This window comes from Episyrphus balteatus, chromosome 3 (genome assembly GCF_945859705.1).
Source record: "Episyrphus balteatus chromosome 3, idEpiBalt1.1, whole genome shotgun sequence".
Lineage (NCBI taxonomy): Eukaryota > Metazoa > Arthropoda > Insecta > Diptera > Syrphidae > Episyrphus > Episyrphus balteatus.
The window spans coordinates 3,488,057-3,512,485 of NC_079136.1; the positions used below are offsets into that span (position 1 = coordinate 3,488,057).

At 31.7% G+C, this 24,429-nt stretch overlaps 3 protein-coding genes across 4 annotated transcripts in view; 2 read left to right on the forward strand and 1 right to left on the reverse strand.

Moving 5' to 3' along the window:
* The first annotated feature begins 264 nt into the window (after positions 1–264).
* Positions 265–4,342, forward strand: LOC129913224 (beta-alanyl-bioamine nonribosomal peptide synthetase ebony-like). The gene is made up of 10 exons (XM_055991782.1): positions 265–811; positions 873–1,022; positions 1,086–1,451; positions 1,514–1,681; positions 1,764–2,063; positions 3,024–3,489; positions 3,556–3,646; positions 3,712–3,887; positions 3,944–4,127; positions 4,205–4,342. Exons 1-10 carry the CDS (start codon positions 490–492, stop codon positions 4,340–4,342), a joined length of 2,361 nt encoding a protein of 786 aa, XP_055847757.1. The 5' UTR covers positions 265–489.
* A 1,799-nt stretch (positions 4,343–6,141) lies between these two features.
* LOC129915344 (beta-alanyl-bioamine nonribosomal peptide synthetase ebony-like) lies at positions 6,142–9,573 on the forward strand. Of its 2 annotated transcripts, none has more exons than XM_055994841.1 (9): positions 6,142–6,886; positions 6,948–7,097; positions 7,196–7,558; positions 7,621–7,788; positions 7,873–8,614; positions 8,675–8,765; positions 8,832–9,007; positions 9,074–9,257; positions 9,333–9,573. In XM_055994841.1, exons 1-9 carry the CDS (start codon positions 6,316–6,318, stop codon positions 9,468–9,470), a joined length of 2,583 nt encoding a protein of 860 aa, XP_055850816.1. In that variant the 5' UTR covers positions 6,142–6,315; the 3' UTR covers positions 9,471–9,573. The 2 variants fall into 2 exon arrangements, with proteins under 2 accessions (XP_055850816.1, XP_055850817.1); XM_055994842.1 differs by having other exon boundaries at positions 7,621–7,779.
* Positions 9,574–15,248: 5,675 nt separating this feature from the next.
* Positions 15,249–24,429, reverse strand: part of LOC129913397 (beta-alanyl-bioamine nonribosomal peptide synthetase ebony) — a 63,711-nt gene continuing 54,530 nt past the window's right edge. The window contains exons 2-9 of the mRNA XM_055992027.1: positions 20,493–21,237; positions 20,079–20,435; positions 19,850–20,017; positions 19,019–19,790; positions 18,864–18,954; positions 15,976–16,151; positions 15,729–15,912; positions 15,249–15,669 (exon numbers count right to left, since the gene is read on the reverse strand). Coding sequence (XP_055848002.1) covers positions 15,520–15,669; positions 15,729–15,912; positions 15,976–16,151; positions 18,864–18,954; positions 19,019–19,790; positions 19,850–20,017; positions 20,079–20,435; positions 20,493–21,234 — 2,640 coding nt within the window. The 5' untranslated portion in view covers positions 21,235–21,237 and the 3' untranslated portion in view covers positions 15,249–15,519. The remainder of the gene's footprint in view (positions 15,670–15,728; positions 15,913–15,975; positions 16,152–18,863; positions 18,955–19,018; positions 19,791–19,849; positions 20,018–20,078; positions 20,436–20,492; positions 21,238–24,429) is intronic.

Consider the following 24,429-nt stretch of genomic DNA (forward strand, 5'->3'; position numbering starts at 1 on the left):
AAGAGAAATAATCTTAAAAATCGATTTACTCAAAACTATGTTTTTTGACTTAGTGCATTTTGGCTGCATAGCAACGATATATTCATTCGTATCTCAAAAATGTGATTTAAAAAGATTTTTCTGACTTGTATGAAGTTTTCATGCTCAACTTTTCTGGATTTAAAACTTTTAGGGATTTAAAATTTGTTTTCTAGCCTTTAATCAGAAAAACCTAAAATATTAATATATTGATTTCAGATTATGGCTTCGAAGTCACATCTACTATCCATTATAAAAGGACCTCAGTATGAAGTTATTCCACGCAGACTTCATGAATTATTTGAAGATAAAGTTCTTGAGAATCCAACTAAATCAGCTTTAATCTATGATGATAAGGTTGTTACGAGAAGAGAAGTTAATGAGCGATCAAATCAATATGCCAGGATCTTTTTGCGAGAAACTTTAAAACATTCCTTAAGTCCTAATCAGGACGGAGACAATATAATTGCCATGTGTATGGAACCTTCGGATTACCTGGTGATGATACTGCTTGCAACTTGGAAAGCAGGTTTTGCATACATTGCGATAGATCCTATTTTAACACCCAATCGGATAGCTCATATTTTAAATGATGCTCGTCCCGTGATGGTTATATGTGACAATGACATGGATCAAAGGGTTTTCGGGTCATCCTTGACCTTGAGCCTTAATGAGCTGAATGAAAAATCTTTCCAAATGGATGTAACAAGTATTCTCGACGATGAAATGAAAAAAAGCACCCAAGACCTTGCAGTCGTTCTTTATACATCAGGAAGTACTGGAGTCCCGAAAGGTAGACAAAGTCATACTTTTTTATTTAGTTTTTATTTCAATTATATAAATTGCATCTTTAGGAGTAAAATTGCCTCCGATTGCATTATTAAACCGATTAAAATGGCAATGGATAACATTTCCTTTCACTTCCGATGAAACTGTTGGTGTTTTTAAAACCTCCCTCGCATTTGTGGATTCAGTTTCGGAAATTTGGAGTGTACTTTTGCATGGTGAGGATATAAACAGTGGCTATATTCCTGGCTAAACTAATAAATAACAATATGAACTAACAGGTTTGAGTCTCTTAGTTGTTCCAAAAGCAACTACAAAAGACCCTGAAAAATTAGTAAAATTACTTGAAGAGTATCAAATCAGGCGTATTACACTTGTCCCAACGCTCTTGCGCAATATTCTCATGTACCTAAAGATGGAACGAAAAACTCATAATAACAATGATTGTCTGTTGTCAAAACTTAAAAACTGGGTGTGTTCAGGGGAACCATTACAAAAACAACTTGTCGAACAGTTCTTTGACTGTTTTGAAGAGGGAACTCATTTCTTGCACAATTTTTATGGATGTACCGAAGTAATGGGTGACGTTACATACTTTACTTGCAGGAGTAAACAGCAGCTAAATGAGTTTGAAAAAATTCCTATAGGTGTGTACTGACCTTTATATAAATCTAATAAATATAGTGACAGATCTATCTTTTTCTTTTAGGACTTCCTGTTGCTAACACTGAAATGTACATATTAGATAAAGATTATAGACCAGTCAGTCATGGAGAGATTGGTGAAATTTTCGTTTCTGGACTGCCACTTGCCAATGGGTACGTGAATGGCCGTGATCCAGGCAGATTTGTTAACAGTCCTCTATCCATTGAGGGCAGTAAGTATGATTGAGAAACACTCTAAAAGTAGTGTGGAGAGTTAAGAGTGGAGAAAACCTAATTGGAAGTTTTTTTCTTCAGAATTTTCCAGACTCTATAATACTGGAGATTTTGGTTCATTTCGAAAAGGATACATCCATTTCGAAGGTCGCTTAGACTCACAAATCAAGATTCGTGGTCACCGAGTAGATCTTACAGAAGTGGAGAGAACCATCCTTTCATTTGACTTTGTGGAGAAAGCAATTGTTCTTTGCTACCAAGTATATCCAGTTGATAGTGCACTTTTGGCGTTTGTTCAACTCAATGATTTATCACCTCGCTACTCAGAGCTGGAAATTGAAAAGGCGTTGAAGGGCAAACTAGGGGAGAGTGGGGCTAAATGTAACAGGGGTAAGAATTAACAGCTAAAAAAAGTGATGTTCCTTTCAATATTAAGAAACGCGTAAAGGAGAAAAATGCTCAATTTTTGCATATCTACCGGCACATTTTCTTCAGATGAAGATTAGATGACAGGGTGAGAAGTTACACTAGTGGTGCCCAAAAAATGCATGTTTGTAACTTTTTTTTTAAATTTTATTTTTGGTCTACCTCTTTACCCGAAAAAGATAGAGTGCTAAGTGTTTTTTTGTTATATGCAACTGTGTTTTGGCTCAAATTGCGTGTATATGTTATGTCTATATCAGTTTCGCTTTTTTTTTAAATTGATTTTATGTGCCAAATTTCATGCGGGGGCTAGTTGTAACATTTTTCCGGGGCAAATTGTACCATGTAAAAACCTACCTATACTGAAAAATTGTTTACCTAATATAATTAACAACCCTGAATATTAATGCTTGTAATTGAATTTGTATTTATTTTGAAATTGGAAACACATTTTTGAACCACCACTTGAATTTATAAAGCTTATAAAACAATTTATGAATTCGAATAACTTTTATTTAAGACTACTGTCAAAGTTTCTCTGGAAATCTTGGATTTGCTCCACTTTTTACAAATTTGCACCAAAATTTCATGACTGAGGTTTGTTTTTATTGTTATTAATTAAAAATAAATAAATATAAACAAATAAAGGTATTTTCTCTGATTTTTAGTTCTTGGTACAACCTACCCCGGTATGTGTTACACTTTGCCCCGTATGTGGGGTAAGTTGAAACAACACGATTTTTTTTTTGGAAGCTTTATTTTTCAACATTACCGTTATGTTTTGGTAAATTTGGATGATGGATCTTGGAGCTAAAACATGGGTCTTTAATTTAAAAAAGGTCTGGTTGACCCACTTTCAAATTTGTAGGAGAACCATCGATTTTAGAAAAAAGTGTTACATTTGGCCCCACTCTCCCCTACAAGATTACATGATTCCCCAAGTTATAATCGTTGATCACTTTCCGCTTTTGGTCAATGGAAAAGTCGATCGTCAAGAGCTTTTAATGTCATACGAGAGAAAAAGGAATGACGTCATACCTATGGACTTTTCTCAAGTCCCAGATGATTTGAAAGTTATTGCGAGAGATGCTTTTAATATTATTGAAAGTGTAATTGGACGATCTGCACGTGGAACTTTGACAGTGGAGAGTAACTTCTATGAGATGGGTGGTAATTCTTTGAACTCGATTATAGCCGTTACATTGCTACGTGAAAAAGGATATCATATTGAAATATCTGATTTCATTTCGGCAAAGAATCTCGGTGGTATTCTTCGGAAAGTTTCCAATAAATTTACCAAAGTGGTGAAAGGGGAGTGTAGACTTGTGAACTTGAATATGAAAGCTTTTCCTCTTATCAAGGATGACAAAGACAGCGTTATCCAGTAAGATTTTATTACTATCAATGTTCTTGTTAATAGAATTTTTTTAAAACGAAATTGCATTTGCAGAATCCTCACTGATAGTTTTTATGATAAAGGTGATTTGGAGTTTTGGATCAAGGAACGGATTTCACGCAAAAATTACATTGATGTTTTTGAGGCAACTATATTGGTTTTTCTTTGATCAGTTCTTATTCTTATTTCTTTTCTGTTATCATTATTCAGGATATGTGGGATGAGGCATTGAATAAAGGCTACAGCTTTACTGTTAAAGATATGAACACGAAGAAGACAATTGGTGTTATAATCAATTTTGATGCTCGAGATGAGCCTAAATCGAACATTAAACTCTTCGACGATATAAGTACTCACATTATTGAAGATTTAGAAAGACCATTCAGGTGAATACAAAAATTTAATTAACAGTTTTATTAAATTATTTGTACCGTTAATATAGAGAAAATCAGATGCCAAAGGAGTTAAATAAAGTATTGTACACTAGTTTGAGTGCTACTAGCAAAAACTTGAGCCCCCAAGAAAATATTGCCTGTATATATTTTATGGAAGAAGAAATCATAAATTTGGCTAAAAGAAAAAATTTCATTGCAATTCTTGCGGCAAATATCAGTCCTCTTACACAGGTTTGAGAAATTTGTTCTGAAATATTGCCAAGAAATAATATTAATTGAATAAGTATATTTTTTTAAAATTTTCACAGCAACTTGGAAATGATGTCTTTAAACATAAATGCTTAGTTAATTATCAAGTTAATAAATATGTTCATAAAGACGGCACAAGACCATTTGCACTTGCTCCTGACTCACAAAAAATAATGCTTCATTATATGGAATTATAAATTAAAGACAAATAAAATATTTGTGTTTTAATAAATGTTTACAGAAAAAAAAAACAGAGTTTGTATACTAAAGAATATGGTTCTAATAGTTCAAGAGACGACCCTACTTAGCTCATAAGGTGAAAGGTTAAAATTGATATCAAATGAAAGATAAGTTTGTGTTGAGGCTAAGAGTATAGAATAGCAAAATCATAATCTTGTATTCAAAAAGATTTTTACAATATTTTTCATTTTCAATTTGAATAGGGTTTCCATACTAGTATTTGTAGCTTCAAGGGTTAAAAATATTTAGAACAGAAATTTAAGAATGGTTTGTATAAAAATTTAATTTTCACTAGATGGTCCGACTAACGTTGTTCAGCTGTTTTGTGCAGATAAATTTGAATTTTTGTTTTCAAAGGCTAAACAAATCAAATAAAATGTTATTTTTTAAGTTACAAAGGTGTAACACTACCTTCCGACTAACAATTTTGCTTCTATAAAGCTTTACAGGTGATATCGTTGCTTCTGTAAAGCTTTAGAGAAGCAAAATTGTTTGTAGGGATTCGCCGGTAAAAAAAAAGGTATTGTAACCAGTGCCGGTTTAAGCACTACCGGCGCCCCTGGGCAAGATTAGCTACATATATTTCTTACTAATGCATTGAAATTACAACTTTTAGAAACAATCAGAAAGAAATTAAATAAATGTAATGGACTGACTTGAGAATAAAGCATTTAATAAAAATTCTAAGAACATGTAAATTAGTTTTTTAAGGTGACTTAAATAAACCTACCAAATAGAGGTTAAACCTACCAAAGCCGAAAAAACCTACCAAATTTGGTAGGATTCTACAAAAACGGCAACCGTGTAACTGTCCACTAATAAACAAAAATTAGTAAAAGTGCCGATAAGCACCCACCCACAAATATTTATCCCTCACTCAAATTTGTTTATTGTTTTAGTCAAAATTTAATAATTTGGCATCTTTGAGTATTGTAATAGCATGTTTAAACAAAATAGTTAACCACATAGGTTCAACCTTTCTTTAGTTCAGCTATTAGAAACTCATTTAACGACTTATTTTTATTTATATAAAATAAAATAGCGAGTATTAATTACTTGAGATAAAGGTACTAATTTGTACCTGCCATAAAGCGATTTTATGTTTTCTGAGATTCTTAACCGATTTAAACGGAAATTTTTCAGAAACCTTAATGTTAAAGAAAACTGCAAAAATTCATCTTTGGATAAAAAACAAAATTTAGTAAAAATAGCAATACTTTTTTCGCTGATTTATTCCATTCCAAACGATATTATGCTTTTCTTGCTAATAGCTCATAATTCGTTGTTTCATTATGTACCTATACAAATTGTTTCAAGTAAGGTTGACAGATGTACCATTCTGTAAATAAAATGAAACAATAACAAATCAGTAGGCCCCACTGTTTAAAAAAAAAAAATCTCATATAGCTTGCACTGACAATTTTTATTAGACAGAGTATAGACGGATAAACAGTAGTTTTATACCAGGAAATTTACCTTGTTTATTCTTTAAACCCAAATAGTTATGATAACTGATAATAATTATGAGATTACCCAAATCTGTATCCAAATAAGTCTAAGCAAAAGCAACAAAAAAAGCACATTTTTTTTGGAATTAAAAACAAAACTTTATGATTTTGTTTAAAAGATTTTTTCATTTTATCTAAATTACTATTATGGTAAACTTGGATTACCTGTATAAAGTTGGAATAAAACAAGAAATAAACACAGTTTTTAATCAAATTTTGGCAGAGATAGACTTGCACCTAGAAAAAAGATACCTAACATTTTTAAGATTTTAGGAAAATTATATTTTCTCTTATTAATTCTACGATCTATTGTATTTGAAGTGATAAGCCAAACAAACTTAAGAATAAATCCTTTTTTTTTCTTGTCGATTTCATCTAAATGAATAACTTGTGTCAAATAGAATAGTAACAAGTTTAATAAAATGCCTTCAAAATCAAAACTACAATCCATTATTAGAGGACCTCAGTATGATCTTATTCCACGCCGACTACATAAACTATTTGAAGATAAGGTTCTTGAGAACCCAAACAAATCAGCGTTAATCTATGATGGTAAAGTTCTAACCCGAAAGGAAGTTAATGAGCGATCAAATCAATATGCCAGAGTCTTTTTGCGAGAAACTTTAAAACATTCCTTAAGTCCTAATCAGGACGGAGACAATATAATTGCCATGTGTATGGAACCTTCGGATTACCTGGTGATGATACTGCTTGCAACTTGGAAAGCAGGATTTGCATACATTGCGATAGATCCAATTTTAACACCCAATCGGATAGCTCATATTTTAAATGATGCTCGTCCCGTGATGGTTATATGTGACAATGACATGGATCAAAGGGTTTTCGGATCATACTTGACCTTGAGCCTTAATGAGCTGAATGAAAAATGTTTCCAAATGGATGTAACAAGTATTCTCGACGATGAAATGAAAAAAAGCAGCCAAGACCTCGCAGTCGTTCTTTATACATCAGGAAGTACTGGAGTCCCGAAAGGTATACAAATTCATACTTTTTTATTTAGTTTTTATTTTAATTATATAAATTGCATCTTTAGGAGTAAAATTGCCTCCGATTGCATTATTAAACCGATTAAAATGGCAATGGATAACATTTCCTTTCAATGCCGATGAAAATGTTGGCCTTTTAAAATCTTCTCTCGCATTTGTGGATTCGGTTTTGGAAATATGGAGCACCCTTTTGCATGGTATGGAGTTACTTTTTCTGGTTTTAGCTTGAGTTAATTCAGATTTATGCTCGGCGCAAAGTTTTGATTTCTTAATTTTTCATATTAACTTTCTGCAGGTCTAACTATCTTAGTTGTTCCAAAACCAACTACAAAAGACCCTGAAAAATTAGTAAAATTACTTGACGAATATCAGATCGGACGAATTATGCTTGTACCAACGCTCTTGCGCAACATAATTATGTACCTGCAGATGGAAAGCAAAACTCATAATAACAATGATCGCCTCTTGTCAAAGCTTAAAAATTGGGTGTGTTCAGGGGAACCATTACAAAAACAACTTGTCGAACAGTTCTTTGACTGTTTTGAAGAGGGAACACAATTGCACAATTTTTATGGATGTACCGAAGTAATGGGTGACGTAACATATTTTACATGCAAGAGCAAACAACACCTGAAGGAGTTTGAAAAAATTCCTATAGGTGTGTACCAACTTTTATATAAATCAAGTGAACATAGTGACATAACTATCTTTTGCTTCCAGGGCTTCCTGTTGCTAACACTGAAATATACATATTAGATAATGACTATAAACCAGTCAGTCATGGAGAGATTGGACAAATTTTCATTGCTGGATTGCCACTTGCCAATGGTTACGTAAACGGCCGTGATCGGGACAGATTTATGGACAATCCACTTGTCGGTGAGTTTAGTAAGTATGACTTAATAGCACTTTAAAAGTGTTGTGGAGAGTTTCAAGTGGAGAGAACCTTAATTGTAAGATTGCTTTTCTCAGAATTTACCCGACTCTATAAAACTGGAGATTTTGGTTCATTTCGAAAAGGATACATCCATTTCGAAGGTCGTTTGGACTCACAAATCAAGATTCGTGGTCACCGAGTAGATCTTACAGAAGTGGAGAGAACCATCCTTTCATTTGACTTTGTGGAGAAAGCAATTGTTCTTTGCTATCAAGTAGATCCAATTGATCGTACACTTTTGGCATTTGTACAATTTAATGATTTATCACCTCGCTTCTCAGAACTGGAAATTGAAAAGGCGTTGAAGGGCAAACTACAAGATTACATGATTCCTCAAGTTATAATCGTTGATCACTTTCCGCTTTTGGTCAATGGAAAAATTGATCGTCAAGAGCTTTTGCGGTCTTACGAGAGAAAAAGGAATGACGTCATACCTATGGACTTTTCTCAAGTCCCAGATGATTTGAAAGTTATTGCGAGAGATGCTTTTAATATTATTGAAAGTGTAATTGGACGATCTGCACGTGGAACTTTGACAGTGGAGAGTAACTTCTATGAGATGGGTGGAAATTCTTTGAACTCGATTATAGCCGTTACATTGCTACGTGAAAAAGGATATCATATTGAAATATCTGATTTCATTTCGGCCAAGAATCTCGGTGAAGTTCTTCGGACAGTTTCCAATGAATTAACCAAACTGATTGGGGATTGCAAACTTGCTCACTTAAATATGAAAGCATTTCCCCTTACTGAAGATGACAAGTCAACTGCTATCAAGTAGGATATTGTCAAGGTTCGCCTTAAAATAATTTTTTTTTAATGAATTAACATTTGCAGAATTCTCGTGGATAGTTTTTATGACAAAGGTGATTTGGAGTATTGGATCAAAGAAGATATTTCACGCCAAGATTACATTGATATTTTTGAGGCAATTTTATCAGCTCTGTTTTTGAAGAGATGTTGTTTATATTTCTTTTTTGTTATCATTCTTCAGGATTTGTGGGATGACGCACTAAATAAAGGCTACAGTTTTATTGTTAAAGATATGGACACGAAGGAGATAACGGGTGTTGCAATTAATTTTGACGCTCGAGACGAGCCTAAATGTCTCACCAATTCAAAAGTTGATAGTGTTTTTGACATTGTAAGCGTATTAGAAGGTCCATTTAGGTAAAAAAGAAAAACGAAGTTAGAAAAAATAAAGGTTTATAACGTTTTGCTTTATCTAAAACCTAGGCAGAATCAGATGGCAGTGGAGTTAAATAAAATATTTTATACTTCTTTTTCTGCTACTAGCGTAAACTTGAATCCCCAAGAAAACATAGCCTGCATTTATTTAATTGAAGAAGAAGTTATAAACTTGGCTAAGAGAAAAAACTTTACGGGAGTACTTACATCAAATGTCAGTCCTCTTACACAGGTTTGTCAAAATCGGTTTGAAAACTATCCGAAGTAGAATTGCTAATTTTATATTTTTTTTTATTAATTTCTACAGCAACTTGGAAATGATGTTTTTAATTATAAATGCCTGGTTGATTATCAAGTTAATCAATTTATCTATAAAGATGGTACCAGACCTTTTGCTCTTGCTCCTGACTCACAAAAAATAATGGTTCAATATAAGGAGTTATAAGGTTTAAGCTAATAGTACACTATGTATAAAAATAAATATTAATACAAATTTTAAATTATTCCTCGAAAACTGAATGTCTTATTAAATGGTCTCATGTTTCGACTCTTTTTTGAAGGGTTTTAAAAATCTTGTGAACAATTTTATTATAAGTTAAAGACTGTCTGCTAACTACTAAATTTAATAAAAAACAGTAGATAACCAACTTGCATTTTTTTTTCTTATAAAACCATCCCTGGGAAGTTGCAATGACGATTCTTAATTTCAAGTTATGTGTTGTGTTTTTTCAATTATTATTTTCAGGAAAATTATTTTCAAAATTATTTTCATGAAAGTCCGATTTTCTTGGTTTTAGTTCCATGGGATTCATCATCGACATCGATCGATCCATTATGTGGATCTGTTGATAACATAATATAATTTCTATCTTGAATGGCAGAGTCTAGTCAGCTAATTCCAAAATAATGTGCATTAACAAAGCTGCAGTTTCCTAAATAAGGATGATACGTAGGAAAAAACGATACCATAATATGGTATATGAATTATTGATTGAATTTTCTTCCACAATACGTAAAAGTTAGGTTCAAAACGGTTTAGATATTGCCTTCCGTACGTAAAATCTAGAGTCAGTTGGGGTAAGTGCGCGCACTTTTCACTTTAAGGCGAAATTGTGAAGATTCTGTAAGAGATATCAGCATAATGTTTTTTAGATTTGATAAACCTATACTTTGGGAACAAGAAAACACAGAAAAAAAGTTTTTTAGTTTAAATATTTCATATGATTAAAAAGCAAAAACCAAATGAAGTCGAAATGCGCACTCTTGCCCCAAAGTCAGGGTAAGATCGCGCAAAATCTTGGTTAAGAGCGCGCACATAATTTTAATAGGAATCTTGACAGTTTACGGCAACTAAATGTCTAAAAACTTAATGAGATACTTAGTTAAACAAAACTTTATTTCAAAACTTTCAAGTTTTCACTAAAATGAATGAAAATGTTAATGAAACAACAAATTAAGTTCAAATACAAAAACTTAAACTCTATTTATAAAACAAAACAAACAAAAAATATTTCGAATTAAATTAGAAGATTACGGCCTTTCTTTTTTGGAATTCATGAATAACAGCCTTCGTTTTTCAAAATTCAAGTTTCAAATGTTTCTGTCCGGTTGAAAAAAGAAAAGTTTAATATGGGGAGAAGTGCGTGTTCTTACCCACAAATGGACTGCGCGATTTTACCCACAAAGGTACTTTTTTTTCTATTTACCAAATTTATAATAAAATACAACAAAATCTAACAAATTTTTGACTTTAATCAAATATAAATATGCACAATTCCAAAATATGTACTACTCTCGGTATATAATGCTCCCACGCCGACGCTACACACTTTTCCCGCACAACTTTTTTTTTTGTTTTGAGCCGGGTTTTTTTCAACCCGCTTTTAAAATAAAATGGAGCTGAGCACACAATCGCGAAGGTCATCACTTATTGACGTCTTACTAAGCACTGATTTCCTCATTTTTCGTTTTTGTTTTTTTTCTACACAACTCGAGAAATAAGCACTGCGCGCTCTTACCCACTGAGCGATCTTACCCCAAATGACTCTACTTGAAAACTCAAAGTGCATATTGTGGTAAGATGGATTCAGAAAAAACATTCATAAACCAGAAAATTTAGTTAAATCTAAGGAAGATCTATCATGTGGCAACAATTTTTTCTACACTGAGGGGAAAAATAAATTGAAGTTGAAACATCGTTGTTTCAAAGATGAACTACTTTGATTTATGTGACTTTAAGATATGAAACCATCAAAAATTTTTAGTGCACTTTATTTTGGAATTAAAATACATGGCTCTGCAAGAGTTAAACATTTTATTTATCTAAATCTAATTGGATGGGCCATCCAAAATGGCAATTTTTTTATGTTATCAATTGATCCACATAATGGCTGTCGATCCTAAGTCCATCATGTTCATTTTGTATAAAAACAAGCAAACAGTAGCATTTAAAAAAATCTTAGGTTGTGGCACAGGTGCAGGGAACTAAGTCCACGGGAACTAAGTCCACTGAGGGACTTAGTTCTCATTGAAGCCTGGTACGCTGCTCGCGCTTAATTTTAGCCGAGATAAAATTCCCATACAAGTTATCGATAATTTGTATGGGATCCATTTTAGCTCAGATAAAATTTTTCGATAATTTGTATGGGAGCTAAAATTTAGCGCGAGCAGCGTACCAGGCTTGAGTGGGAACGAAATCCACTTTAGTGAAGTGGTTTTCTTTCCCATTCAAGGTGGGATTGAATTCCACTCTCTAATGGGAACCTAGTACACACTCAAAAAAATTAAAAGAGAATTTATTTCCAACAACGATTTAATAACGAAAAACGAAAGTAATTAAATAAGCGTGATTGTTCGTAAAAGAACTTTTTAGTAAAAAAACGCTCAAGGGCATGAGTCCCGATTTTTCGGAATTTATGTCCCACTTTACTAGAATCCAATTCAAGACTTAGGTATGACCCTCACTACTGAGACATAAGTCCCAAAAAAACAATTTCGGCACTTATTTCCCACATGTACTTTTTTTTTATTTTTGCGTATAAGTACCTGAAGAGACAAGTTAATATGACCACTGCTAATGAAATAGTAGAACTGAAATAGTAGAACCGGTCTTGATTAATTTTTGTCGGTAGTACCTAGTCCAATGCAAAGCACAATTACAAGATGTTGAAAAACAAAAAAGAAGTTGGCAAACTTAATGGTTAGTCGAAATAGCATCGTGACAAAATAAGATCATGGAAAGTGAAAGTCTTTTCGAAAATATTTTTGATATGTATTCTTTTTGAGTTAATAACAGGGTGAAGTGAAAAAACTTTTGCCAAATTATAACACTTCACTAACATACAAACATTTGCGTCTGCCTGGCGATCTAACAAACAGATGAACGAACTAGCGGTAGCGGCCATTGTTGGCGTCTTTTTAACTAACTAAAACATTGCCTGGGTCGCTTCATGGGTTCTCAGTATTTTCAATCCCTTTTAGGGTTCTCTGTCCCGCTCACGTAACTTCGTTGCTCCGCAAAGGGTATGTCGCCAGCCAATAACAACACTTTTTTAACTAAACTGTGCCTTGTCCCGTGGATGTTAATTCCAAATTAAATGGAACTACCATCCAATTGGGTTAGTTCCGTTTTTTTCAGTTTCTTGAAAACTGGATCTCGAAATGAAAAAGTCAAATTAAAAACGCGAGACTCTTTTTCTTCTTATTTAACTTCTTCTTGGTGAAATGGGAATTAAGTTAACATTCAGAGGGAACGAAAACCACACGTTTTTTTCCGGAATTAGATTCCCACCTAGCATGGGAACTTACTCCACTTTACTAAAGTGGGTTTCGTTCCCACTGAGTGGGAACTAACTACCTCAGTGGACTTAGTTCCCGTGGACTTAGTTCCCCGCACCTGTGGCACATCATCTTAGGGTAGGTATAATGTCGATGCTGAATCTCTTGGAACTAAAATCAAGACAATCTAACTTCCCTGCAAATACATAGTTTGGCATAAAAAAACATTTGTCATTGCAACTTCCTGAGATGGTTTTATGGGAATGAAATTAAATATTTGAAGTGTTGACGATGAAAAGAAGTTGAGTGGAAAATTTCGAGTTTCGAGTAGATAATCGTCGCGATGATGCGTCGTTTAAAGTTTTTGGTTAATAATTTTTTAATATGCAAAATGAGATACATTTAGCTAACTTCTAAACTAATGATAATGATAATGAAACTAGATGAAAGGCAATAACACCAAAATGTAATTTGTCATTTTCACTTTTAACCCCTTTCATTCTCAATTCTTCATTTGTTACTTACGATTGATGGCCTTTCAAACCATATATAGGTCTCATTTTAATCGCCTGTTTTTTTTTTTGGGGCATTCTCATTTATAAGCAACTTTATTTATTTGTTTATATTTATATTCATATTTTTTTTATTTTGTAAGACAATTTTGAAAAGTAAGCAATAAAGTTGGTTCTCATGAATAAAGGCTAAAACAATAATATTGAGGATTTGGGATTGGCTGCAGCTGGAAGCTCGAAGAATTATTATTTAACGGCTTTCACTTGATGAAATTTCATGAAATATCCTTCTTTCGTATTGTTGTCTTTGGAAATATGTAAAATAATTTTAGAATAGATAGAAATTGCAAGATTACATAATTCCTCAGTTCATAATAATGGGTAACTTTCCACTTTTGGTCAATGGTTGTTTGACAACCTATAAAAAATTTTATACCATGTGAAAGCTAATTATTTCACCTTTCATATGACGTATCAATCTCATTTCAAAGATGCCTACAACCTACAAGAGAAGTTAGATTTTTTTAAAGTCAACCATGTCGAATTTTCAGACTGAGATTACGGTACTTCCCACACTGGTGGCTGTTCGGGGGGCAATAGATCTCCACTGGTGTTTTGAGGTTTTTCGCAAGTTTCTTGATTTAACATTGTGTAGCTTGTAGTTAGTCTACCTTTATGAGTTATATACCAAATGAAAGGTAATTGTATCAGAATGCTCCTAAAAGTTTTATAAAATTTCTATCTGCTCTTGGTCAAAAGTTATAACCTGTTGAATTCTAAAATTTTATTTTACCGTTATCTCAAAATTGTGTTTACGAAAATGATTGAAACTTCGCAGACATTTAGTCCTGGTTATGGTCTATCATTACTCAATATACTTTATTCCTGTATCTATTAAAGAAAAAAGATAAAAATAAAAAACGATGAAATTGGTTAAAAAACGGTAAAAAACGTGTTTTTTAAAAACTTGTTTCTTCAGTTATTCAGTGAAAACTCACTAAACGATTCCAATTTTTTGCACATGTATGCATAAGGTCAAAACCTACATGTCCTATAAGTTTGACATTTTTTAAACTCTCAAAAAAAAAGCTAAAAATGTTTTTCAAAAATTCATATTTCGAAACGCAGAGTGTTGGAAAAAATCCGTATCAGACGCCTACTTTTTTCCCTCTTCTTTCACCTGGCACCTTTAGAATTTTCAAAAAAATGTTCCCTTCCCAAAATCATCATTTTGTCATAGCCCCAACACGTGTACAACGTTCAAACAAAACGTTATAGCTTAGTTTAGAATTTTTTCTTAAATGCAGTTATTCTTAAATTAGTCTCATCTAGGTATCTATAGCAAAAAAAAAATCAACTCTCTACAACTTCGCGTTTAGATGTTAGCCCAAATTTCATCTTTCCGTTTTATCCCTATTAAATGACGTATAAGACGTTATCACGTCAAAAAAAATATCAACTTTCTACGGAAATAATTTATTTTTAACCATGTCATTTTACCCTTATTTACCCTATTTAATAATAAACTTTCAAATAAGCTATAGTAGATCTTGTCTTGTGTTTAATTTGGTTTTGGAGTCATATGACTTGGCCTTAAGATACAATTGCAATCTATTCCAAAAAGCTGAAGTAAGAAATTTTGTTTGTCGATTTTATGCCATTGACGGAAATTATATCTCTTACCTTGTTCGTTTGCTTCCTTACCAAGAGTAAAGATTTGTTTTGTAAAGGGTCGCTGTTGTCCTCTACAATTAGAAAATCCACCGAAGATGAGATATCAATAAAATATAATAATTAACAGTTTTATATTTAATTTGCAACAGTTTTTTTTTATTTTTCTATTTACAACAAAAATATTCCTTTATGAGCTAAATAATGTTTTAAAAACTAAAATAAAATATATATCTGATTGTGGTTAATTTTCTTTTTTTTTTAAACATGTTTCTTATTAGTAAAATTAGAAATATAAACATATTTACATATGTAAACAATAAATGAAATTTCTACAAAAATAATAAACAAATTGATGCTAAAGGATTTAAGAAGTCGGAATAAATATCCGAGAATTTATTTTAAATGAGAGAAAAAAAAACTAAATGGTCTTAAAATGTATAATTATCAACAAAAATTAAAATGAAAAAAAAAAATCCTAAATTTAAATTTATATCGACAGAATAATAACAAATACATAAGTTTGAGAAACATCTAAGACGAATAATCGACTTCTTTCCAATGTACAATGCAACGTTGTGAATCTGGAGCTCTGCTAAATGGTCTCGTTCCATCTGTGTGTACATATTTATTCACTTGGTAATCCAGAAGCGTTTTGTATTTGAAGACATCTGATCCAAGTTGCTATGTTAATAAAATATGTTAAGATTTTCAAGAAAAAGATAGAAAATTCTTTTGTAAACCTGTGTAAGAGGACTGGAATTCGTTGTTAAAATACCAACAAAATTTCGAGCTTTAGCTAATTTTAAAACTTCATGTTCCATAAAGTGCATGCAGGCAATGTTCTCCTGTGGATTTAAGTCGGGACTGGTTCCCATCATGAATGAATGGAAAATTGCGTTTAGTCCTTTTGGCAGGTATGCGTCTCTGTTGGAAAGACGAAAAAGAAACATGAACTCATGATTATGTAATGAATGCCAAACTTTATACCTAATTGAACCTTCTAGAGTTTCTAGGAAATCAAATACTATGGAAAGACGAGAGTTAGTTTCAACAGCTGGTTCATCGTTAGCATCAAAGTTCAAAGCCGTTCCAATTACTCTGTTTGTGTTGATGTCTTTAACAATGAAGCTTAAGTCCTTTTGAACGAGAATTTCCCATATTTCCTATAAAAAAAATAACAATGCAATAATTTCAGAATTTTTTTGACAATGTGGAACATTATAACTAAACATAGTTTTTTATTCTCAAAATTTTTAGCAAGCGAAGCATTTTTTTCAGCTGTTCAGTTTTAACTTTACCAAGGAAAAAAGCTTCATAATTTTTTTAGAATATTTAAAAAGATGTTTTATTAATCAAACACTGAAAACCGTATGGTTGTATGCCTTAAAGTTTTTGAGAAAATTGAAAATTAGAAAAACTTCTTTTTTATGAGATTTTTATTTTTTTATTTTATTCTATTTGCGGAGTGTTAGAAAGTATAGTATGTAGTGAGGTGGCTTAGCATCTAAATCGTGCACTGATAAAAGCATTAAATTTATATCATTGGTAGTACTCGATATAAGAGTTATTTTGAGATAAAGGGCCACCTTGTATTCCATCCAGGAGGGTAGATACAAGAGCTTTTCGGTGTTGCACCCGCATTGTTGCATATCATAGTATAGCTAATGAAACATTTTTATTAATATAATACATGATTTCGAGGTAATTTTTAACGCCCGATCGAATAAAGTCAATACTAAAATATGTGGACCGTCATGTAAAAACTTATTGCACTTTTTATAAATAGTTATACAGGGTGTCCCAAAAGTTAACGTCGAAACGAAAACGGTAGATAGGGTAGGTGGTGACAGTCATCAGAAAAATGATAAAAAAAATCGCAGCCATATATTTTGGGAGTTATGGGCATTTGAAAAAAAGTCGAAAAAATGGTCACCCTGTGACGGTTTTTCATGTGCCGTGACTACAAATCTAATTTTTTTTATTTTTTTCTTTTGTTACGGAACCTTGAATAACCCTGCTATCAAATGCATTCAAAAATTTTAACTCAGCTGCATCAGTTTTAAAGAAAATATTACTTTTTTACCCAACTTAGTACTAAAAAATTTTACATGACTCTAATTCAATGAGCCGTAGTGTAAAAAAATGCACTACAATGTTTCGGCAAGTTGCCTTAAAAGTTAGTGTGTTTAATTTTCTTTTCAAAATGGTATAACATTGTTGGGAATATTCCATGAATAACCGAGACCACCACAAGAGCCAAAATATTACCAAGTACTCCTTGAAAATAAAAGGTAGACTGATGAAATTTTATATGCACGTTTGCTATACCATATACAAAAATAATAAAATATGCTCATCAAAATATTTTGGGTTAAAGGGTGTTTTTTTTTTAGTGAGGAAAAACACATTTGAAATGGTAACATTGCAACACATGGAAAATTTTTGCATTTTTTTGAACCGCATATATATTTTATACATCGTATGAGAATCAAAAATAATCAAAAAATGAATTATATTTACAATGGAATATTGAATTTTCATGCAAAACTTAAAATTGCTTGCTTTAATTTTTTATTAAATTTTCATACAAATTAATATTTTGAAGGAGTGAGGTGCGAAAGTAAAAGGATGAAAAATAATTGTGCAGTTTGTTTTAAAAGGATCAAATTAATAGGATTATTAGAACAATATGTAACCCTCATTTTAAGATATTGAGCCACTTAATATTTCACCTATCATTTTTTCGGAATTGTAAATTTAAAGCCTGGCAAACCCTGCTTGCAACAATATTTTAAATTGCAACTCGATATTATTTTAAAGAAAAATAATAAAACTTTAACAGAGCATTTAAATTAAAAAAAAAAAACAGATGAACATAATTTTCACTTAATTTCTTTAAAAAGAATTTGGTCGAAATTTTTACTTTAAAATAAATTATTTCAAAAACCATTACTTGAAATAACTTTATTTAAAATTTATAATAAAGTATAAAATTCTGGCTTTCAAAAAAGATAAAATTTAAAACTGTAAGTGTTGCCGTTATTTAAATTTTTTTTTTCATTTTTATTTATTTTTTGGAATCGTAAATTCAAAGCCTGGCGTTTTGCGTTTTGTTTATTTTTAAGAGGAGTAATAAAACTTTGATTGATTTAGTATTAGAATTAAAGAAAAAAAAAAAAAAACAGATGACTGCAAATTTCACCAAAAATGTATCTCTTTAAACCTAGATACCAGTTGCGTAGCGTGCATGGGTCCCACCTGGGGCGGCAATTATAATGTCACCCCCAGAATGAAAAACAGTAAAATAAATGAAATTCCACTTTTCTTAATATTAAGATTTTTTACTTGCTCTCTTTACCATAAGGATATTTTGGAATCGCAAAAATCGAATACAACCAATTTTTTTATTTTTCTTTTAAGAAGGTAAGGAAAATTTTTTTAAATTCAATAATAAAGCATAAAAAACCAATGAAATTTTGTTTTTATGTGTCGATAAATATTTATTTTTAAATGGCATACCAATTTTTTTGGTTTGGAGTTTAAAACCATTCTTAGAATTGTTTTTATACTTTTAATAAGAAAATTTTACGTTTTTTTAAAGTTTTTACTGAAAGTTATAAAATTAAACATAAAGCCTAGTACGCAGATCGAGATAAATTTTATATGACATTTTGTGTCTATCTTTTTCTCCACTTTTTAAATTTTTAAATTTAAGGGGTGTTTCTATATGTTGGGTATATTCTAAGAAAAAAATTGTTCTATAGTTGTTGTGTTTTATTTGTTTTTTAAATGTACCACTGATTAATTGAGTTGCTATAGTCATCCCTAATAGGCCCCTTAGGCTTGTCATGAGGTTTCTCTAAAAATATACTTACATTTAAAACATCACTGTAGTCAGTCCTCAAAATATCAGGTTTCAACCACTGTTCCAAATCTGCTTTTCCATAAAAACTTTCTACAATTATTCTAAACAAAAAAAAATATTATTATATCATCTTCCACAAATTACTTATAACCTCAAAAAACTTACTCAATAACATCATCCTTATCCCCTAAAGTTAATTGAAACGCTTTCATATTCAAATGTGGACAAGCACTAGTCCATTCCTCTTCCATCGGTACCGAATTATCATTTTTAGCCATTTTATATAAAATATCTCCCAAATTTTTTGCCCTTATAAAATCCGAAATACCAATAGAATATCCTTTTTCACGCAACAAAGTTACAGTAAATATTGAATTCAATGAATTACCACCCAATTCATAGAAATTACTATTCGGTGTTAAAGTTGCTCGAGTAGAACGTCCAATAACACTTCCCACAGTCTCAAACAAATCTCTTGCAATGAGTTTTAAATCTGCAGGAACTTGTGAAAAATCAAAATCTAGTATTATAACAGTGTCGTCTTCATTGTTATTGGCACTTTCGTAAGTCTTTAAAAGTGCTTGTCGATCGATCTTTCCATTGACCAGTAAAGGAACACGATCAATGATCACAACTTGTGGAATCATATAATCGGCCAGTTTATTTTTCAATGCAGCTTCTATTTGAAGTCCAGTAAAGAGGGGAGAATCATCACGAAGTTTGACAAAAGCTAATAGAGCTTGATCAAGCTGATCTACATGATAGCAAAGCACAATAGCTTTGTCAACAACATCGATTGATAGTACGTTTCGCTCAACTTCCGACAGATCAACTCGATGACCACGGATTTTGATCTGTGAATCGGTACGACCTTCATAAATAATGTAGCCTTCTTGAAGGGATCCATAGTCTCCAGTTCGATAAAGACGGGAGTATTCTGAAAAAAAAAGTCACAAAAATCAGTCAAGGCATTACAAACTAGATCTTCAAACTTACTATATTCCACAGCAAGTGGATTCTCAAAGAAACGATCAGGATCACGACCGTTAACATAGCCACTTGCAAGATTCAATCCAGCCACAAAGATCTCTCCAATTTGTCCATGCTTCACCGGTCTGTAGTCGTGATCAAGCAAATATATCACAGTATTGTCGATTGGAAGCCCTGAAAAAACCCAATGTCTTCAAAATTTGAAGAAAAAGCTTCACACCTTTCAACAGAATACCTATCGGAATGCGATCTAGTTGACTCAATTGTTTCTTACTCTCGCAGGCAAAGTATGTTACATCGCCCATAACCTCAGTGGAACCATAAAAATTATACAAAGCATGGACACCCTCTTGGAAGTAATCATAGAAGCTTTCGGCTAATTGCACTGGCAACGGTTCTCCGGAACACACCCAAATTTGAAGGCTATGCAGCAGTTTCCTATTCGATTTGCCACTCATTTGTAGGTACATGAGAATGTTGCGCAACAATGTTGGCACCAGCACCAAGCGACGTATCTTGTATTGATCCAAGACTGTAACCAGTCTCTCGGGATCTTTTGTAATAGCTTTTGGAATAACCAGAATTGCCATACCTGTAATAAAAGTGTTTAAATTTGATCAATCTTCAATCTTTTTTAATTGATCCTTACCGTTTAATAGTGGACCCCAAAGCTCTGAAATTGAATCGACAAAAGTCAAGGCTGTCTTGAATACTCCAATAGATTCGTCAGAAGTGTACGGAAATGAGTCCCATTGCCATTGTAGACGGTTTAATATAATGGAATGAGGCAATCGGACACCTTTTGGAATTCCTGTACTTCCCGAGGTGTACAATATGATTGCAAGATCTTTTGCAATATTTAACATTTTGCTATCGGGAATATTATTAGTTTGCATTTCATGCGACTTTTGATACAATTCATTGACACTCAAAGTACACGTCGAACCGAAGAGTTTGCGATCTATGTCATTATCACAAATGACCATTATTGGACTGGCTTCATTTAAAATGTGCTCAATGCGATTGGCAGGGAAACTTGGATCGATTGGTAGATAAGCTGCACCAGCTTTCCATGTAGCTAGAAGCACCATGACGAGAGTATCTGATGGTTGCATACAAACAGCAATTACATAGTCACCATCCTGATTGGGTTTCATTGAACGTTTTAGAGACTCTCGGAGGAAAAATCTACCAAATTGATTTGATTTGTCATTGACTTGCTGGTAGGTTAGTGCACGGGAAATGACACCCGATGGGAGTTCATCGTTGTATAGGAGTGCTGATTTGCAAGGATACTGGAGGAGGTTTTCTTCAAAGATTCGATGGATATTTCGGGAGGAAAAATCCTTTTGTGGACCTTTGATGATGGATAGTTGTGGAATTGACCCCATGATCTGGAATAAAAGAAACATAAATGGTATTAACATTTCTTTCGAGTTAATGAAAAGATTAGAATTTAAGAATGAGTGTTCAGATAAATAATATGTAATATAAATAGACTCCAAGAAGCAATTTTATTCAAGAACTAAAGCGGAAGTGATAAAAAGTATCAGTACACTTTATTCATTCGCTTACGGCAGTATTTTTAGAAATTTTTCCCGCTAAAAGATTTGGCTACATTTTTAATTTAAAAAACGGTTCACTGTGGTGTATGAATATCATTTTTGCCTATGAACATAGTTTGAAAAAGTAGGAAGAACATTTAATAGAATGCACGATATGGTAGTTAATGAAGCTGATGCTGTTAATGTAGCTTAGTGAGAAATAAGCCCCTTTGTTTTTGCGGCTAGAAATTTTTCGAAAATCGACCAACCTTTCTCTCGACCAACCTTTCTCTCTGAGCTCTGATTTTTCAATCGTTAGTTAGACTATCATAAGAATAAATGTCAATATAAAAAAAACTTTTATTCCTAGGAATAAGCTCTAACTGAGGTGTATCTGATTATTGAAAAATTGGTCTTAATAGAAAGAAAAGTGTAATCTTCAATTCGACTAAAAACAAAAGCTTTTATTTGTAGCCAATACATTATCCATGGTATTAAAGAAATAAGTGGCAAGTAATTGGTTTCGCTTGAAAATCAAATGTGCAGGTGGATTGCACATTTCAAAATTTTCATAGATTTACTCAAGAAATTTTAAATTTTAACTGAAGAAGATTATATAACAACAAATTATATACCAAAATATTAATAAACATTTAATTTTATTATTATTTAAATTATTTAAATTAAGAATGTATTACAGTGGCCTTAAATTATAAAAAAAATAACACTTCCTAATAACTTCCAGAGGGGTTTTTGGAATTAAATTTTTTTTTGGACCAAAAATAAAGCAACCTGTCATATACTGATTTCGGGAAAGTTTAATTTAACCGAAAACGGCTCCAACGATTTTGTATAAAAAAAAATTAAAATGATAGTTTTTAAACAAGGTCTATCTTTTGATGAAATTTTATCATTATTTACGGTACCTGCCATAGACATAGAACCGCTTTTTTTCAATTCAGATTAGCCAAACTTCTTTTTGTATCTCAACGAAATTTTCTATACAAAGGCATTTATATAATTTTTATATAAATTAGAAATAAAATTTTGAAATTTTTTTTTGCAAAATCAAATTTTCGAAAACGGGACATGGAATTTGTTTGACATTTTTATTTAAGATGTTGATTAGTGATTTCTACAAAATAGTAAACTAATTTTATTTTAAAACTTTTTTTCCACAAAATTTTTTATAATTAGTTTTTATAAAATCGGATCTAAGGATTTTGAAATTTTTTTTTTCTAAAAATGCATCTATGTACATAGGTACATATATTAAATAAAACTGCATACTTGTTTTGTGGGGCAATTTGATTTCAGATGTTGGTTTTATTGCTTTGAAAAACGAATTTTATGTTGTTTTTTTTAGTTTTTTTATGTATCTATGTACATTTCCCAAATTTCTTAAAAATTTAGCAACTTGAACTCTTAGAGCAAGTTCGTGCGACCCAGTCGTGCATTTTATTTTATATAGTCGTTGTATTTCTTGCTTTTTTTTGCGTATATTTCACTTTTTTTCAATTTTACCACTATGGTGCCACACGCATACCTACCTATAAATTTTAATGAAAACTATTACGATCAAATTCAAATTCATTCTTCCTTTCTCTATAATAGCATACATAGATTGAAAATATATTACAAAAGTCACGTACTTATCTAACAAATTCTTGTTATTCAGGACGCAGCAACTTTTGAAATGGAAATAAAATTTTACTTTCGCAACTAAAATACATACTTCAAATGATTTAATCAAATATATCAATTAACCCCAATTGATTACGACAGACCATAATATTAGACTAAACTTAAAGACATTTAAAACTTTTAAAATATTTTTTTTTTTTTTTGATCAATTGACGAATTACTCATGCGGAGATATTTATCAGGTAAATTTTACCTACAAATAAATGCACGACAAGAATTTTGCATGCCTAATGGTAATATAGGCTATAGACAACTAGTGTGGTATAATTAAAACAATATTACAATAATTTAATTGATTATACTAAACGCAAACCAGATTTATTCACCTTTCAAATTCTATTTAATTTAGTTTTTCTTTTACTTTAATTAAACATATATACGAGTAAAAGACGTTAAAGACGAACTCAAATCCTCATGCAAATGTAATAGTTTCTTAAGAAAATCATGTCTAAACATTTTATAAAAAAAAAGTGCATTATCTAATAGCTTAATGTATTTTATAAGGAAAGTATCGATTCTCTTTAACATAAAACAACATCAGTAGTTACCATATTTCCAATGTAATCAATAAGTTATAAGCTTATATAATTCAGAGGCAGCTTCAATATAATTTATGCCCATTCATTTCATACTAAGATCTACTGGAATATTCTTATACCTACGTACAAATATCATAGACTTTTTTTTTAATCTTTTATCTACCGACTTCAATCACTGATGGAAACTTAAAATATCGAGAAAGCATATTGAATAAGCAATCCAATCAATCTCGATGTTAAGGAGCTTGTGGGAGTTAAAAACAGGTGCATGAACCAACAATTGTCACACAAGACTAATTATATTATTTTACATTCAGAAAGAATAAATTTTATCACTCTAAACGTATTTCATGCATATTTATATCAAACAATTAATTTCTTAACAAAAAGAAAGATCCGCATTTGAACTACATTGTAAAGAACTTTACCAAGTTTTTTTTTTTTAAATCATTGTTAATACCTAATTATTGTTCTTCCAACTTAACTAAGACATCCACACTGGAATAAACTTGATCAAAAAAATGTACAGCTTTTCCAATCGACTTGAGCTATCTGGAGTTGAAATGATTGGTAAGTTGATTTGGCTGAGATAAGATATCTCGAGTTTAGTTGATTTGAGGTTGAATCGAACTACAGTCGACTCCCTCTTAGTTGAACTCCTTCTAATTCGATTTTCCCTTTTAGTCGAACTTTTTCACCATTTTTAATGAACAATTTTGAAGAAAAAATATTGAATAAATCCCTCTAACTCGAACCGATTTTCGAGTCCCGTGACTTTTGCTACAGCAAAATTTTATGT

What these genes read in the sequence shown, in the direction of transcription:
- LOC129913224 (XM_055991782.1), top strand. Translation starts at nt 490, where the DNA reads ATGTGTATGGAACCTTCGGATTACCTGGTGATGATACTGCTTGCAACT. An exon ending in GTTTGAAAAAATTCCTATAG is followed by an intron (nt 1,452 to 1,513) that starts GTGTGTACTGAC and finishes TTTTTCTTTTAG; the next exon opens with GACTTCCTGTTGCTAACACT. An exon ending in ATTACATTGATGTTTTTGAG is followed by an intron (nt 3,647 to 3,711) that starts GCAACTATATTG and finishes ATCATTATTCAG; the next exon opens with GATATGTGGGATGAGGCATT.
- LOC129915344 (XM_055994841.1), top strand. Translation starts at nt 6,316, where the DNA reads ATGCCTTCAAAATCAAAACTACAATCCATTATTAGAGGACCTCAGTAT. An exon ending in AAGTACTGGAGTCCCGAAAG is followed by an intron (nt 6,887 to 6,947) that starts GTATACAAATTC and finishes TTGCATCTTTAG; the next exon opens with GAGTAAAATTGCCTCCGATT. An exon ending in TCCACTTGTCGGTGAGTTTA is followed by an intron (nt 7,789 to 7,872) that starts GTAAGTATGACT and finishes TGCTTTTCTCAG; the next exon opens with AATTTACCCGACTCTATAAA.